This window comes from Bombina bombina, chromosome 6, assembly GCF_027579735.1.
Source record: "Bombina bombina isolate aBomBom1 chromosome 6, aBomBom1.pri, whole genome shotgun sequence".
NCBI classification, from domain to species: Eukaryota; Metazoa; Chordata; class Amphibia; order Anura; family Bombinatoridae; genus Bombina; species Bombina bombina.
In genome coordinates this window covers 421,971,594-421,989,491 of record NC_069504.1, presented here as the reverse complement: position 1 = coordinate 421,989,491, position 17,898 = coordinate 421,971,594, and the positions used below count along the sequence as shown (strand labels likewise).

Genomic DNA, 17,898 nt, shown 5'->3' with positions numbered 1-17,898 from the left:
CCAGCAGTGCAGGGGTTAATTAGGGAGCTTGTAGGGAGCTTGTATGGTTAATTTTAGCTTTAGTGTAGTGTAGTAGACAACCCAAAGTAATGATCTAGGCCCATTTTGGTATATTTCATGCCACCATTTCACCGCCAAATGCGATCAAATAAAAAAAAAACGTTAAATTTTTCACAATTTTAGGTTTCTCACTGAAATCATTTACAAACAGCTTGTGCAATTATGGCACAAATGGTTGTAAATGCTTCTCTGGGATCCCCTTTGTTCAGAAATAGCAGATATATATGACTTTGGCGTTGCTTTCTGGTAATTAGAAGGCCGCAAAATGCTGCTGCGCATCACACGTGTATTATGGCTAGCAGTGAAGGGGTTAATTAGGAAGTTTGTAGGGAGCTTGCAGGGTTAATTTTAGCTTTAGTGTAGAGATCAGCCTCCCACCTGACACATCAGACCCCCTGATCCCTCCCAAACAGCTCCCTTCCCTCCCCCACCCCACAATTGTCCCCGCCATCTTAAGTACTGGCAGAAAGTCTGCCAGTACTAAAATAAAAGCTTTTTGGGGGGTTTATTTTTAAAAAAAAAAAAAAAAATAATAATTATTCTGCTGTATAGGACCCCCCTTAGCCTCCAACCTCCCTGATCCCCCCCAAAACAGCTCTGTAACCTTCCCTATCTGCCTTATTGGGGCCATCTTGGGTACTGGCAGCTGTCTGCCAGTACCCAGCTTACACAAAAACGTGCTTTTTTTTCTTAGTTTTTTTTTTCCTGTAGTGTAGTTCCCCAACCCCCCCCCCCCACCACCACCACAAACCCCAACCACCTCATTGATCGTTTTTTTTTTAACTTATTTTAAACTGATTGCACCTTTTTCTGTAGTGTAGCGGTTCCCACCTGCTCCCTCCCCGTGCACGCGCCCGCCCCCGCCCTCCCGTGCACGCGCGCGCGTCCGTGCGCGCCCCCGGGCATCCCCGCCCACGATCCCGCCCCCCTCCACATCTCCAGGGCCATCGATGGCCGCCACCCGCCTCCCGGTACTGCTCCCACCCACCAACGAAGGAAGCCACCGATCTCCGGTGCAGAGAGGGCCACAGAGTGGCTCTCTCTGCATCGGATGGCTTCAAAAGGTTATTGCAGGATGCCTCCATATCGAGGCATCACTGCAATAACCGGAAAGCAGCTGGAAGCAAACAGGATCGCTTCCAGCTGCTTTCCACACCGAGGACGTGCAGGGTACGTTCTCAGGCGTTAACTGCCTTTTTTTTGAGGACGTACCCTGCACGTCCTCGGTCGTTAAGGGGTTAAATGATTTATATGCACGTTTTACCTGACAATTTTAGTGTTGTTGTTTTTTGCTGTAATTCAGAGGTCTGTGTCAGGACTAAGTGACACATACTATTCTAAATCAGCTGTTTCTTATATGGTAGCTTAAAGTGAATTTATCAACATCTGAAGTTATATGGATGGTTTAAGTTTATAGTGAAATGTCTAAAGCAGGGCTAGACAAAACCAGGAGCCACAGGCTTCTAGCAATTTACCCCTGGCTTCTAAGTTTTTAGGATTTTCTCCATATACCTATGCCATATACAAATACCAATTTCTGCCTAATACTACTACCCTGTATCTTTTGACTTCTTGGTAAAAAAACTAAATATACCACAGAAACAACAATACATTAAAAAATCAAACTCATAAAAGCAGGGAAACTCAAGCATTTCAAGTTTTCAACTAATGCAAATTAGAAACAAATTAATTTCTGCAGCTCATACAACCTTTTTCAGTCAATAAATGTTTGCACTACTTTTTGTTAAATTAAAAAAGTCCTGGGTAATCTCTTTGGCAAAGAATACAGATATTTTCTGTGCGTACTATCTTTAATTTGAGATCTCTGGCACTGTAATTTTTTTAAAATAACCGTTTAATATCTATTATTATTATTATAGGTAACAATGTCTCACTTTTGTCTGATTAGATATAAGTTTAAAGGGACAGTTTACTCAAAAAATGTCTCCCCTTTAATTTGTTCCCAATGATCCATTTTACCTGCTGGAGTGTATTAAATTGTTTACAAGTATTTCCATAACCCTTATATTGGCATTTGAAATAACATAATTTATGCTTACCAGATAAATTATTTTCCTTCCGGATAGGGGACCGTCAATAGACAAGGAAAAATGGGCGGGGGCCGTGGACTCTCCCTATCCGTAAGGAAATAAATTTTATCTGGTAAGCATAAATTATTTTTTCCTTCTAAGATAGGGAGAGTCCATGGCTTTATTCCTTACTGTTGGGAAAACTATACCCAAGCTCCAGAGCACACTGAATGAATAACGGGAGGGAACAAAAAGGAAGAGGCGGACCCTATTCTGAGGGCACCACAGCCTGCAAAAACATCAAACTTGTAGCGAGAACCAGGTAGCCACCTTACAAATATGATCCATAGAGTCCTTGTTCTTAAAGGGTCAAGAGGAAGCCACTGCTCTAGTGGAATGAGCCGTTATCCTCTCAGGAGGACAATGCCCCGCTGTCTCGTAAGCTAGGCCTTAACCAAAAAGATAGGGAAGCCGAAGTAGCCTTCTGCCCCTTATGCTTCCCCGAATAGACAACAAAAAAGAGGAAGATTGTCTAAACTCCTTAGTAGACTTAAGATAGAACTTCAAGGTGCGAACCACATCCAAATTGTGAAGTTAGCATTCCTACGATGAAGAAGGATTAGGACACAAGGAAGGAAACACAATCTCCTGATTAATTTTGTGATCTGACACAACCTTATGAAGAAAACCATCAGATAAGGGGGCTCACATTGCAAAGCAGAGATCTCAGAAACTCTGCGCGCAGAGGCAATAGCCAATAAAAAGAGAACCTTCCAAGATAACAATTTAATGTCATGGAATGCAGAGGCTCAAACGGAACCGGTTGCAAAACCCGAAGAACAAGATTTAGGCTTCAAGGAGGAGCCCCCAATCTAAACACAGGTCTGATCCTAATCAGAGCCTTAACAAAGGATTGCAGGTCTGGAAGCTCAGCCAGTCTCTTGTGCAATAAAACTGATAGGGCCAAAATCTGTCCCCTCAGGGAACTAGCAGAAAGGCCCTTCTCCAGCCCATCCTGGAGAAAAGATAAGATCCTGACAACCTTAATTCCTTGCCAGGAAAATCAGTAGGTCCTCCACACCTTGTGGTAGATACGCCGAGTAACTGGTTTACAAGCTTGAATAAGAATATCAATGGCACTCTCAGAGAAACCTCTCTTGGCTAAGACTAAGCGTTCAATCTCCACGCAGTCAGCATCAGAGAATCTAGATTTTGATGAACAAATGAACCTTGTATCAGCAGGTATCAGCAGGTCTCTGCGACAAGGTAACTTCCACGGAGAAGATCCACGAACCAGGTCCTTGCGGCCACGATAGAGCAATCAGGATTACTGATACCTGCACCTGCTTGATGTGGGACACCACTCGAGGAAGAAGCTGTAATGAAGGAAAAAGATATACAAGTTTGAACCTCCAGGGCACTGCTAGTGCATCTATTAGATTAGCTTGGGATCCCTCAACCTCGACCCGTACCTGGGTAGCTTGGTATTGAGATGGAACGCCATGAGATCTATCCCTCACTTGCTGCATATCTCTGCAAACACCTCAGGATGGAGAGACCGTTCCCCTGGATGGAAGGATTGCCTGATGAGAAAATCCGCCTCCCAGTTATCCACACCCGGAATGTGAATCGCTGACAGCGAACCGCTGTGGGCCTCCACCCACTCCAGAATCTGAGATACTTCCTTCATCGACAAGGAACTTCTTATTCCCCCCTGATGGTTGATGTAAGCCACCAAGGTTATATTGTCTGATTGGAATCTGATAAACTGGGACGAACCTAAAAGTGGCCAAGCATTCAAGGCCTTGAAGATTGCCCGTAGTTCCAAAATATTGAACGGGAGGGAGGACTCCTCCTGAGTCCACAAACCCTGTGCCTTTCTGACATCCTAAACAGCTCCCCATCCGGATAGGCTTGTGTCCGTAGTCACAATCTCCCAGGATGGTATGAAGAAGCATGTCCCTCGGGACAGATGATCTGGACAGAGTCACCAAGAGAGCGATTCTCTCGGCCGGCTGTCTCCATCTTGAAGGAAGGGACACTGAGAAATTTGATTAAGCACTTTAGATCCAGAATTGGGCATAAAGTTCCCTCCTTTTTTGGGACCACGAAAATGTTTGAATAAAATTCCAAACTTCTTTCTTCGATAGGCACTGGGACAACAACTCCTAAGGAGGATAGATCCCGATTGCACCCTAGAAAGGCATCCCTCTTTTCTGGTCTGGTAGACAGATTAGAGAGAAGGAATCTACCCCTTGGCAGATGAGATTTGAAGCCTATCTTGATACCACCTCCAGGACCCACGGATCCTGTACATCCTTGAACCAGGTGTATGAAAAAAGAGACAGTCTGCCCCCTACACGATTCGATCCCGGATCGGGGGCCGCCCCTACATGCCGATTTGTTTTCGGCAGGCATCTTATTCTGATTGGATTCATTCCAGGACGGAGCCAGCTTCCAAGTACTCTTGGGTTGCTCAGTCATGGACGAGGATTGTTGTGGTTGGGATTTGTCAGAATGAAAGGAACGAAAATTAGAAGATTGTCATCCCTTAGACTTGTTCTTCTTATCTTGCGGTAGGAAGGCACCCTTGCCTCCGGTAACCGTAGAAATAATGAAGCGCAGGCCTGGACCAAATAAAATATTTCCCTTGAAGGGAAGACAAAGGAGTCTGGACTTAGAAGTCATATCCGCAGACCAAGACTTCAACCAGAGTGCCCGGCAGGCTAGGACCGCAAAGCCAGAGGCCTTTGCATTTAGGCGAATAATTTGCATGTTCGCATCACAGATAAAAGAGTTCGCAATTCTCAGAGCTTTAATTCTGTCTTGAATATCCTCGAGGGGAGACTCCACCTCAATGAGTTCCGACAAAGAGTCGCACCAGTAGGTAGCCACTCTGGCAACCGCGGCAACTGCAGCTGCCGGTTGAAACAAAAATTCTGTATTTTGAAACATCTTTCTCAGAAAAATTTCCATTTTCTTATTCATCGGCTCACTGAACAAAGAAGTATCCTCAAGAGGTATAGTAGTACGTTTAGCAAGCATAGAGATAGCACCATCCACCTTAGGAATGGAGCCCCACAAAACTAGTTGAGAGTCAGGAAACAACTTTTTAAAAGTAGACGAGGGGGGGAAAGGAAGAAGCAATTCTTTCCCATTCTTGCTATTACAAGTACAGCAAATAATAGGAGCTGTGCAACACTTTCAAAAACTAAAGTGAAACTTAAAAGTGAAACCTGTTTGTTCCAGTCAAAAACAAACAGTCTATCAGCCCAGGAAACAAAATCACACAAAGCAGCATGTAAATAATTAATACACTGATTAATGCTGTTCAATAGACTACCTTCAGAGGATATTAATCCTGGATCCTATCAAGGTATAGAAGAGCCACACTGTGACCCTGTTATAGCGTTTTATGAGTAAAAAATGATCTTACCTCCAGGATCCATGCTGTGGAACAGAATACAGCCTCTCAAGTGTGACAGTCTTATAGCCGTGCTCCTGACATGGACTTGAGTGAGAGAAAGCAAGCAGTGAAACTCGTCAACACTAATTGCTTAGGAGCTGTTAGCAGTAGTCTGGAAAGTTTCGCAAAAAAAACCCTTTTCCTGCATCTCCAGACTAACTTTCATCAATACTCTCACTGAGAGGTTGACATGACTACTTAAAACTCCAGTCCTATCTCGAAGAGCAGATAGCCAGGACTCTCTGAATCTTCTGACACTTCTCTGCCACCCCCTAATGTGACAAAAGGCAAAGAATGACTGGGGTAATGAGGAAGTGGGAGGATATTTAAGCCTTTGGTTGGGGTGTCTTTGCCTCCTCCTGGTGGCCAGGTGTTGTATTTCCCAACAGTAAGGAATGAAGCCGTGGACTCTTCCTATCTTAGGAAGGAAAGTTTATTTAGCCTATGGTATCCCCACCCATCCTGAAAGTTTTTGGCCTTGAGGACATGCTATGTTAACACAGCAGGTAAAAGAAATTACACTCCCAGTGGGTTATAGAAGAGATAAGGTAAAACAATGTCAATTTTACATTCTTCTCTCCAAGGATTGGTGATTGGTTTATGGACAGATATAAGATAAAGAAGCAGGTATATGCACAAAATGTGATTAAGTAATGAGATCGGATTATACCTACAAGCTCAACCCATTTCATTAGTTTGTAGCTTCAAAACGCAAAACCAGCTAATTCATATACACAAATAAGCATTAAAAAAGCGAATCTCATACATATTATACTACGCAGCTGGTAAAAAAAGTAATTGGGCACATTAAGGGAAAAACTATTTTATAGTATACTGTCCCTTTAAGTCAGAGTTCAGGCTACAAAGAATCTTATGTGCATAGGGTTCTCAGCTATATAAACTACCCACAGTTTAAATAAATACAACCCTCATAATGGTTTTCTCTTTGGGGAACTGTGTCTAGGTATGGGCTATATAGTTTTTCTACAGGTTCAGTTTGGAATCTAGCAATACAATTTATATTTGGGATTATATAGCCACATCCAAATTTTAACTAGACCTGTACACCTCCAGACTTGAGCAATTGAAAAAAATCCCAATTGTTCTAAAGGCAAACAGTGCAAGTACATTGCTTCTACAATTATTATTTAGTTACAGCAATTTCCTGTAAAAATAAAAAAATAAATTATTAAAAAACACCATAAAATGTACTTAATAACAGCACAACACTCATTTTATATAAATTTTTGTTCATTATTGGCATTCCTGGGTACTGCAAATTGTGATAGCTGGTAAACCATTACTTAAAGGACCAGTCAACACAGTAGATTTGCATAATCAACCAATGCAAGATAAGAAGACAATGCAATAGCACTTAGTCTGAACTTCAAATGAGTAGTAGATTTTTTTTCTGACAATTTTAAAAATTATGTATTTTTCCACTCCCCCGTACCATGTGACAGCCATCAGCCAATCACAAATGCATACACGTACCATGTGACAGCCATCAGCCATTCACAAATGCATACATACTTATTCTTGCACATGCTCAGTAGGAGCTGGTGACTCAAAAAGTTTAAATATAAAAAGACTGTGCACATTTAGTTAATGGAAGTAAATTGGAAAGCTGTTTAAAATGGCATGTTCTACCTGAATAATGAAAGTTTAATTTTGATTGAGTGTCCCTTTAAATCTCTGTTTAGGGTTTAGATGCATCCAATTTGTCATGTTCTGTTATACACTGTTGAGTATGTTAAACCACATTGGATCAATGACCCTGGACTTAATTGTTCATATTATTTCACTGAAGCACATTATGTATGTGTAAGACTACTTAATTCAGCCGAAACGCGTAAGCAAGCCTATCCCTTGGTGCTTATGTGTGCGCTCTGAACATGCACTTTCTGCTTTTTGACCATTTGTTTTTAAAGATTTCTTCAAATAAAGGACTTTTACTTCACTGAATTTCAGCCGTCCGCTTTTGCTTCCTCATTATGGTATGGTACTTAATTCAATAGCATGGTTAATATCATTATTTTTACATTAGCAAAGAAAGCACAGTTCACTGGGTCACACTATATGTGTGCCTAAACTAATTAATGCCTTGACCTTGACATATCAACCTTTAAGGTGTGAATATCAAATCCATGCTGCTGTACAACATGCAAAGCACTCTGGATGTGGAAGAATGATCTTGCATTATTGGACTCATTTGTAATGCTGCTGTTTTATTCTGGAAATATTTATTGATATCACCATGAAAATAACACACTTAAAGGGACACTAAACCCATTTTTTTTCTTTCATGGTTCAGATAGAGCATGCAATTTCAAGCAACTTTCTAATTTACTCCTATTATCAATTTTTCTTCGTTCTATTGCTATCTTTATTTAAAAAACAGGAAAGTGATGCATAGGAGCCGGTCCATTTTTGGTTGAGAACCTGGGTTATCCTTGCTTATTGGTGGGTAAATGTAATCCTCCAATAAGCAAGCTCTATCCATGGTGCTGACTGCTAAGATTTACATTCCTGATTTTAAAATAAAGATAGCAAGAGAACGAAGAAAAATTGATAGTAGGAGTAAATTAGAAAGTTGCTTAAAATGTCATGCTCTATTTGAATCATGAAAGAAAAAAATTGGCTTCAGTGTCCCTTTAATGAAAGAAATATTGTATGGTCATGGAAATGTATTTCAGGAGGTCCTCTTATTGAATTGTCTGAGAATGAAGGAATGTTTTGAGCATTCACTATCTGGCGTCAGGATCATGAGTGGTGTCTATTGGTTCTGATGTGTAGAGCGGGTGGGACTGCAGTGGACATTAAATATTTATGGGGGCGGAACGAAGGAGCGCAATGGGCTGCAAAAAAAATCAAATTTTTAAAATAATAGTAAGTAGTTTTGATTATTTTATAGCGTTATTTCTTGCAATAGAATGCACAATTGATTTTTAACATTCAATCTAGCAGGGTTTTACCATTGCTTAAAGACAGACAGACTAAATGATTCAAACAACTTTTCAATTTACTTCTATTAGTAAAATTGCTTCTTTTTCTTGGTACCCTTTGTTGAAGTAGCAACAATGCACTAGTGTGAGCTAGCTGAACCTATTGGGTGAGCCAATGACAAGGGGCATATATGTGCAGCCACCAATCAGCAGATAGCTCCAAAGTAGTACATTGCTGCTATTGAGTTTACTTAAGTATGCTTTTCAACAAGGAACAAAGTAAATCTGCTACTCAGTTACTGTCCCTATCTAACCTGCTGTCAATAAAGGCAATCCAAATATATGGGTTGTTAGTATGTCTTGATGAAACGCATTGAGAAACCCCATGTCCCAGTGTCAAAAGTTTATAAATTAAAAAGACATATAAGTGACATATGATCTTTAATGCATCACTTCCATCCTACTGTGCCAACAAAACAAAAAAAGTCTGGGAAAAAAATGCTATTTGAGTTTTTTTTTAAGTATAACTGTTACTTCCCTACCACATTTTGCTAGCCCTTTCCCGTAGCATTGTAGAATAATATAGCCCATCTCCCAAGTCACCTGTCTGGTTGTTTATAGGGAAAGAAGGAGTGAAGTTTTACAGAATATGCCCATTAAAAAAAAATCGATCTTTCCTGGGGCAATGAAAAGCTGGGAGATTACTATGTTGGAGTAGAATTGTTTGAGGATACTGCTTCAAATAGGTTGTAACATTTCTGTGTTCTACAGATGAAATAAAACAGGTTGAGATAAGATCCTAACCAGAGACTACAAAAGGTTTTAGACCAGTGTTTTTCAACCAGTGTGCCGTGGCACACTAGTGTGCCGTGAGAGATCCTCAGGTGTGCCACGGCAAACTGACAACAGTGTGACATATTTTTTAAACTTTGCTAGTTTTTTACTCCCAGTGCAGGGGTAGTTTGTAGGAGGCATGGCAATACAGCACGATACATACAGTATGTGTGTTTGTGTGTATGTGCATATATATATGCTGTATTAGGCTACAATGTGTGATTTTTTTTAAATTTTGGGATGGTGGTGTGCCACAGGATTTTTTAATGTAAAAAAGTGTGCCACGGCAAAAAAAAGGTTAAAAATCACTGTTTTAGACTGATGTATTTTTTAATGGTAACTTGCACACACTTAAAATACAAACACTTTAAAGTCCCCTTAACAAAACAGTAAACTGACAGAGGCACAGATTATCCAACATCCTGAAGCAGAGTTATAGTAAACCAATTAAACATGCTGAAGGTTCCCAAGGAATGGTGCGAACAACCAAAGTCTGAACGTAAGACATGCAGTGAATGGGTCTTACCAGTACTAAATGCTTATATCTAGGGTATAAAATTATACTACCGGGACTTACAACAAGCTACAGACTTTATCAAAAAATGTCAATGAACTGAGACAGATTGTTTTTGGATCAGGTTTTTAACATTAGAACAACAACTTCAGCATATATTTACTACAGCTGATAAACTGCTGATGTATATTTTTTTCTTTGATTACACTTTATGCTGAAAATCATATCTAATTTTGGCTTATGAGTAGCACACTACTAGGGGTTAGCTGGTCACTGGTGACTACACACATATGCTTCTTGTCATTGGGTCACCCGATGTGTTCAGCTAAGTCCCAGTAGTGCTATTCTGGAGCGGACTTTATATATGTTTAAAGCCATGCTCGACAAACCAAGGAGACAGGGAGCCACTGGCTCCAAGAATTTTACTCCTGGCACCTAATTTTTTTGGTTATTCTCCATATATGTATATATAAATACCACTGTCTGTCTCCTAAAAGTATGTCTGGCTCCTAAATATTCTTCCTGGTTCCTAAATTTAAAACAGATTTTTAATCTAAACTAGCTGGTGATAGGCTAACTTAACATGTAGTCAATTGCATCTATATTGAGGCTATTCTCCACCACCCTAGCAAGTCAGGATGCCACCATCTTGAAATCTAGCTTCTACTACATCCCAATGCAGACCTATCAGCACATGTGCAGCAACTCCCCTTCAGATACCTGCCTAGTAACCTAGGTTTCAAAATGGCAGCACCCATTAACCTCTTTGCAAGGTATAAGCAAGGAATAGCATATTAATAAAAATCTCAAACACATCAGTGCATTTTGTACTTTTATGTCTTTTTAATAACTTCTAGTTAGAGGTTCATTATGTGTGGACATTAGCTTTTCTGCATAAATTGTTTTAAGAAGGAATACAAAAATCACTTTAATAATAAAGACTCCCAAATACCAACAACCTTATCTAAACCACTATATAGATTTTGCCAAACATTTTTGGTAAATATAAAAAACTATAGAATAAAATAGCTAGATGCAATTTTTTCTGACTATAAAAATGAAAAGCAGTTTATAAAGGATTTTTTTTGTATCTAGCTGGCTATAATTAAGGGGCAAATGTAAGCAGTAGCAATTTTAGTGAAGAAATATCATATTTCTAAAACGGTTTTAAGAGATTATCTTTAACATGCATATAAGCATGGTTTTATTGCAATAAGCTCTGAAAGAAATCAATTTTTAAATGACACGTCAATGTAATTTAATCTGTAAAGCTATCTGGAGATAACAAAGACGCATTAAACATTAAATGAAATTCCATAGCATAGTTTTAAAAAAATGCATTGTATATTTCTGTATGTCTAAAAATAATACTTTTTCTGCTGTAGAGCATACAGTTTAATCAGCATTACAAGTGACTGCCTACACCAGGGTAGGAGCTAATGTAAATATATGGTCCTAACTGGACAAAGACAAACAGTTAAACACAGTCATAAGGCTTCTCAAAGGTGCATCCATGCTATGAAAAAAAAAAAATACTGCAAATATGTCACCAAAATGACTGTATTAAATGTTTATAAAGCATTAAATGTTGTATGGAGACTTTTGAAATACAGTACTTTATATAATATGAACTTATGAAAAATTAATTTATTGTAATTGTATAAAATATATAAAGGTTTATTGTTACTACATAAAAGGGAAGGTTAAAGCTGCAATAGTGTCAAGAGGTTATCAGTAGTGTAATCAGACAAATCAAGGAAAAGAAGTGATAAAACAACAATTATATGTGATAATTTTCTCCTTACTCGTTAATGATTAGATCTGGAGCAAAATACAGCATGCTGCCGTTAGTCTGCTTGTAAGACCTCCACCCAAGTGCAAATACCATCAGAAACATCCATGAATACTGCAGAAGGATCATTTGGTCATCCAGGTGTAAGTTTCTGAAACCTGAAACAAATGTTGCACAATTATAGACAAGTGACTTTGCCCACATCACATCTTCTTATAGAACATGCAGTAAAAAGTAAAAGTACATATATGCTTGTATGGGTCCAGCAGAAATATCTCCTTAAAGTATATGCTTTCATTTGTTACAGCAAGTCATTTTATCACTACCGACCCTGCAACTCTATGTGATAAACCTCTTTAACCCTGGTCCTGAGCAAAAACTGTTGGTGACCCAATCAGCAGCTACAATTGCATCATTCACTATGACTCCTTAGCAGTTTATTAACTATGAGTTTAACCCCTTTGTGGGGGTTAAACACAGAGTTGAAGGATTGCAAGTGATAAAATGAGATTGTCCAATTAACTAGATTCCACAAGATAATAAATGTTTTAGTGATACCAAGATGTCACCACTAGTTCTTACATTGAATAAAAAACAAATAATACTGTAAAGAAGCCGTTTTAGTTATATACAACACTGTGCACTGTGTAGAATAACAAAAAAATGTGAGTAAGGATATATTGGGGTGTAAATAGTTCTTCCAAATCTTCAGAAATGTTGCTGTAGATAACATAAAAGTAAAAGAGTTTAAAATAGTGGTTCTGTGGCATAGAATGGCATAGAATCAATAGGCAGCTGCAAATAAGGGCCATGCTCACAATACCGGTATCACCCTTGTGGGGGAAACGTACGTTGGAGCTGCACAGCACCAGAGGCGGAACTTTGTAAAGTAACTTAACTGATTTGATCAACGATCAGCTGTAAACATTGAATCATTACGCGCTCTCCAGCTGTAGATTGTACTTGTAACGTTGCTTGTCCTAGTGATTCTTGTGTGCAAGATGTTATCCAAAATATGGTTTTAAAGTTTTAATAAATTACATTATTGTATCCTGCGGTCTCCGGTTCCATTGTCTTGCCAGTGGAGGAGTGGGATTGATTTCGGCATTTTTAATGGAGAGCTCAGTCATTAGGTCTCTAGTAGGTGGGAACGGTCCTAATTTGCAGCTGCCTATTGATTCTATGCCACAGAACTAATTTAAACTCTTTTACTTTGAGGTTATCTACAACAAAATTTCTAAAGATTTGGAAGAACTATTTACGCCCCAAGGGCCAAATCCTTACTCAAATGTTTTGGTATTGTACAGTGCACAGTGCACCATGAAAGTTAAATTTTGACTTTACTCTCCCTTTAGTACATCACTTCTATGTCCCTTTAACTAAGGTAAAAACAAATGCCAGCCTTTAATAGCTCTTTATTTCTTTTTCTGATTGGAAGAACCAATAAAAAAGTGTGGGCTCTCAACACCAGTAAATTGACTCCAGAATAATTTCAGATGAAAAAATCCTAAAAATAGCTAACAACTATTTGACAGATTGTAAATGAATTCATCCTTTATATGGGCTGCATTTGGCTAGCAATGGGTTTTCTTTTGGACAGAGTTGAATAAAGCAAAATATGTGTGTGTGTTTGTGTGTGTATGTGTTTGCGTGTGTGTGTATGTGTTTGCGTGTGTGTTTGTGTGTTGGCGTGTGTGTTTGCGTGTGTGTGTTTGCGTTTGTGTGTGTATGTGTTTGCGCGCGTGTGTGTGTATGTGTTTGCGCGTGTGTGTATGTGTTTGCGCGTGTGTGTATGTGTTTGCGCGTGTGTGTATGTGTTTGCGCGTGTGTGTATGTGTTTGCATGTACATGTTTGCGTGTTTCTTGTCCATAAAGAATACGGATTTGTATCTGTTCTCCTTGTTGGCATATGTGACCAGCATTCATATCCAGCATAGCCAAACCATGACAACCTCTTCTTAAAATGTTACCCACGAAAAGGCTCTTTATTGTCTAGTTGCTCTGTACGAAGACCTAGTGGTCTCTCATCTGTTCCCCAACTCCATGTGCAGCTTTGTCGTCATGTGAAACCGCATATTATGTGCATAGCAAAGCAGCACACAGTTTCAATTAAGAAGGTAGAGGGGTCTGAATAGAAATTCAGCTACCACATACATGCACCTGGTATGAGGTTAGCTTGCAAGGAGCATGTATCTGAACTGAGGTCAAGCCTTAGGACATAGGTCTGATGATGTAGGCAAACATCTGACAAAAGGAGGTGCGTGTTTTGTTATTTTGCGCATGTTACTAAATACATTTACCAATCATGTGGCCCCCTCATGTGAAAAAAGCTTTCAGCTCTTAGTCATAAAGCATTCCGAAAACTGGCTGAGGAGACAACCCACTTATACTCCCTTAAGTTGGCATTATTAATAAAGGTAGTTATTAAAATAAACAACCCTTTTTAATTGCTATTTGGATTAGAGAAATAATAAAGCAGAGTCACTAGTATCATAATGATTTGTACTGTATACTGGAATGTTATGTACATTCCATGCGTTGCTATAAAAAAGATTACAGCCAGCATGGTTAAAGAGGTGTAGTTGATTTTAATGTGTTAACATATGATACAAGCTAAGGTAGCTTAAATTGTGAAATCATTTTTATGTAATTGCATACTTTTGAATGATTAATGTTACCTGGAATAGCTTTTGCCCATTTGACAGCTGATACTACTTGCCGTCCACCTAGCATGTTGAGCGTAGACATGAGCCGCCATGTGGAATCAGGAAGGGTGCTGTCATACCCAGAGTACAATACTTCAGGCTCAATAACCTCTAGCAGTGAAATCAAGGTGGGTGTTAGCTGTGGGACTGCTGCAGGAACCATGGCCTTGTTCATAGTGCTTTCAGTGGGTTCCCTTATGCTTGCTGGACTAGACTGCGGAATTCCTTTCAACTTCTTCTTTGTTTTCCGTGCTAAGAAATAAAACATATAATTAGCAGACCATGTTCAATTATTTTTTTTAGTTTTCCTCAGAAAATAAAATGTAGGTAATAAATACTAACAGAGAGCCTAACATCTATTCATGATTCTGTAGAACAAAAGTGTAGTTACAGATGAATGATTAAATAACACAAATTAAAAATGGCAAAATCTTCTCTAGTTACCTATAATATCTGCATTAAAAATATTCAACTTTTTTTGTAGAAAATCAGTCTAATTGTATGTACATAAGAAAAATTAAAAACAAAACAGGAAATGTTTTATAAATAATACGTAATGCTTAAGTCATCTCTGCTACTGCTACCCTTTCTTTTGACAACACACCATTTGCTTGAGAACCCCCCCCCCAACAAAAAAACCCAGATGTTCAAACATATGGAACAGTTTATTGTCTTCACTGAATCCATGGAAAACAGATTATCAATATATAGATTTACAATGAGTGCTCCAAAACACTAAAGAATATCACCACGGCAACCTTCAAGAAGTTATTGAGTAATCCATATTTAAAACTTTATTAAAACAGAAACTCATACATCCTAACAATATAATTAACACCAGAAACCAATGTTTGCATTTTTGAGACTTCAATGTATTTATCGTTCTTGTTAACTGAACATTGATTGATGCAAATATTTATTTGAGTCTTAAAAGTTTGCATTCCTGGTTCATCATCGTGCCATTCTGAGTATTTCACCAAAGCTCTATCTGGTTCACTGTATTTCATTTTACTTTAACCAAATTAAGCAGGACAGAGTAATGGTTATATTTTAAAGTGATGTAAGTCCTAGCGTTTGTCAAATGCTAGGATTTACCAGTGGAACAAATAAAGGGGACTTTCATTAAAGTGAATGTAAACTTGAGAATGCTCGCTCAAGTCATAGGATAGGATTTAAACAATGAATGAGACTTTCATTCATCAAATTTGTAGTCTATACTGATCTTTTTAGATTCGTTCAGCCCCTTTGCACAAATGTCACGACCTGGGGGGAAACAATGATTAGTGGATTGCAGATTCGTCATCTGTCAATCAATTGATAAATATGGCGAGCGGAGGAACGGCGCTTATCTTAAAAAGTAAAAATCTAAGAAGACTACAGTTTTGATGAATGAAAGTCTCATTTATTTTTTTAAATCCTATCCTATAACTTGAGTGAGTATGCTCAAGTTTATCTTCTCTTTAAGTAAAAAATTAATGCTGAAAGTTACTTTATTTCTCTGAAGCCCAAGGCAGAACAATATTTTGCTGTGAGGTGAAATTTCCACCTCTTAGCCAATAGCCGTGCAGGCCAGCTGGCGCTATGCCGGATAGCTAGCACGCTATTGGCTAAGATCACCTCAGAGCAAAATAAGAGTTCTGCCGTGGGCATGACTGAAAGTCCCCTTTATTTGTTCCACTGGTAAATTCTAGTGTTTCAAAAACGCTAGGATTTACCATTACTTTAAGAATGCAACATAATCTCATTCAAAATTACCTAATTCAAAAGTTCATCATTTCAAAAATGTAAAGATTATTGTTACCTGGAATGTGTCTTACACAACTTCTGAGGCCTAAAAGCAGTAAACTCTACTCAACTAGGAGAAAAGTGTCAGATTTTTTGTAACCCTTCGTATTAGCATTAAAGGGACATTAAACCCAATTTTTTTCTTTCATGATTTAGAAAGAGAATGCAATTTTAAACAATTTTGTAATTTACGTCTATTATCTATGTTGCTTCATTCTCTTGATATCCTTTGCTGAAAAGCATATCTAGATAGGCTTAACAGTTGCTGATTGGTGGCTGCACATAGATGCCTCGTATGATTGGCTCCCCATGTGCATTGTAATTTCTTCAGCAAAGGATATCTAAAGAATAAAGCAAATTAGATAATAGAAGTAAATTGGAATGTTGTTAAAAATAGTATTCTCTACCTGAATCATGAAAGAAAATGTTTGGGTTTAATGTCCCTTTAAAGGAAAAATGTTTAATTGTAAGTAGAAAAAATCTTATTATTTATTCAGCAACCTTTTTTTGTAATTTAACTTTTAAAATGTTGGGTTTCCTACATATGGAAATGAAAGTACATACTTCAGACTTCACATGCCTAACCCTGCAACATTCCACACAGCAACTAGGGTTACCACCGAACTGGAATTTTACCGACACAGCTGGCAGTTTTAAGGTTCAAGTCAATGTTGAAAATGAAGAATAAATATAGAAATTAAAGATGATATGGGGAAACTTATTATAAGTGTGATCGATTCTAATTGCAAACCAATGATGATTTAATATCAGTCATAGTAGCTTTAGTTTCTAACATCTAGATTACAAGTTTTGCGTTCGTGTTTTATTGCTGAAAAAAATGGTAAGTAACAGTAACGCAGCCATTACGAGTCTTGTCGGTATAGCTGTACCGCAAGCATTTTAGCCTGTAAGGCAAGGTCAGTCCCGCACTCAAAAAAATGACTTTTTGTCTGGGATTTCCATAGCGCTGCCATTACAAGTTCTGCAGTGAGGCTAAAAAGTTTGCATTACAGTCTATAGCGTCACGATCCGTTTCACTATCTGAGACCAGTAGTTATGAGTTTTACGCAACAAAACTGTTACACAAAACTCATTACTAAACTGTTACAAAGTACACTAACATCCATAAACTACCTATTAACCCCTAAACCGAGGCCCTCCCGCATCACAAAAACTAAATTAAACTTATTAACCCCTAATCTTCCGCTCCAAAAATCCACTAATAAAATTGATTAACCCCTAAATAAATAAAAATCTGCCATTAATAAAATTAATTAACCCCTATTCCCCCGCACCCCAACATCGCCCACACTATAATAAAGATAGTAACCCCTATTCTGCCGCTCTCCCCGACATCGCTGCCACTAAATAAAGTTATTAACCCCTAAACCTCTGGCCTCCCACATCATTGCCACTAAATAAACCTATTAACCCCTAAACCGCCAGCCCCCCACATCGCCAAAAACTAAATTAAACTATTAACCCCTAAACCTAACAACTCTCTAACTTTAAATTAAAATTACAAGATCCCTAATTAATAGGATGAGAGCTACTAAAATCCTATTGGCTGTTCAAATCAGCCAATAGGATGAGAGCTACTGAAATTCTATTGGCTATTCAATTGAGCCAATATAATTTCAGAAGCTCTCAAATCAGCCAATAGGATTTCAGTAGCTCTTATCCTATTGACTGATCTTAATTTCAAAAATCAAATCAGCCAATAGGAATGCAAGGGACGCCATTTTGAAAAGGCTCCCTTGCATTGAA

The 17,898-nt window shown here is 38.5% G+C and overlaps 1 protein-coding gene across 4 annotated transcripts in view; it reads right to left on the bottom strand.

Annotated features, from left to right (window-relative positions):
- Positions 1-17,898, bottom strand: part of NR3C1 (nuclear receptor subfamily 3 group C member 1) — a 288,230-nt gene that overhangs the window by 45,254 nt on the left and 225,078 nt on the right. For all 4 annotated transcript variants that reach the window (XM_053717157.1, XM_053717158.1, XM_053717156.1 and 1 more), the window contains exons 5-6: positions 14,320-14,598; positions 11,655-11,799 (exon numbers count right to left, since the gene is read on the bottom strand). In XM_053717157.1, coding sequence (XP_053573132.1) covers positions 11,655-11,799; positions 14,320-14,598 — 424 coding nt within the window. The remainder of the gene's footprint in view (positions 1-11,654; positions 11,800-14,319; positions 14,599-17,898) is intronic.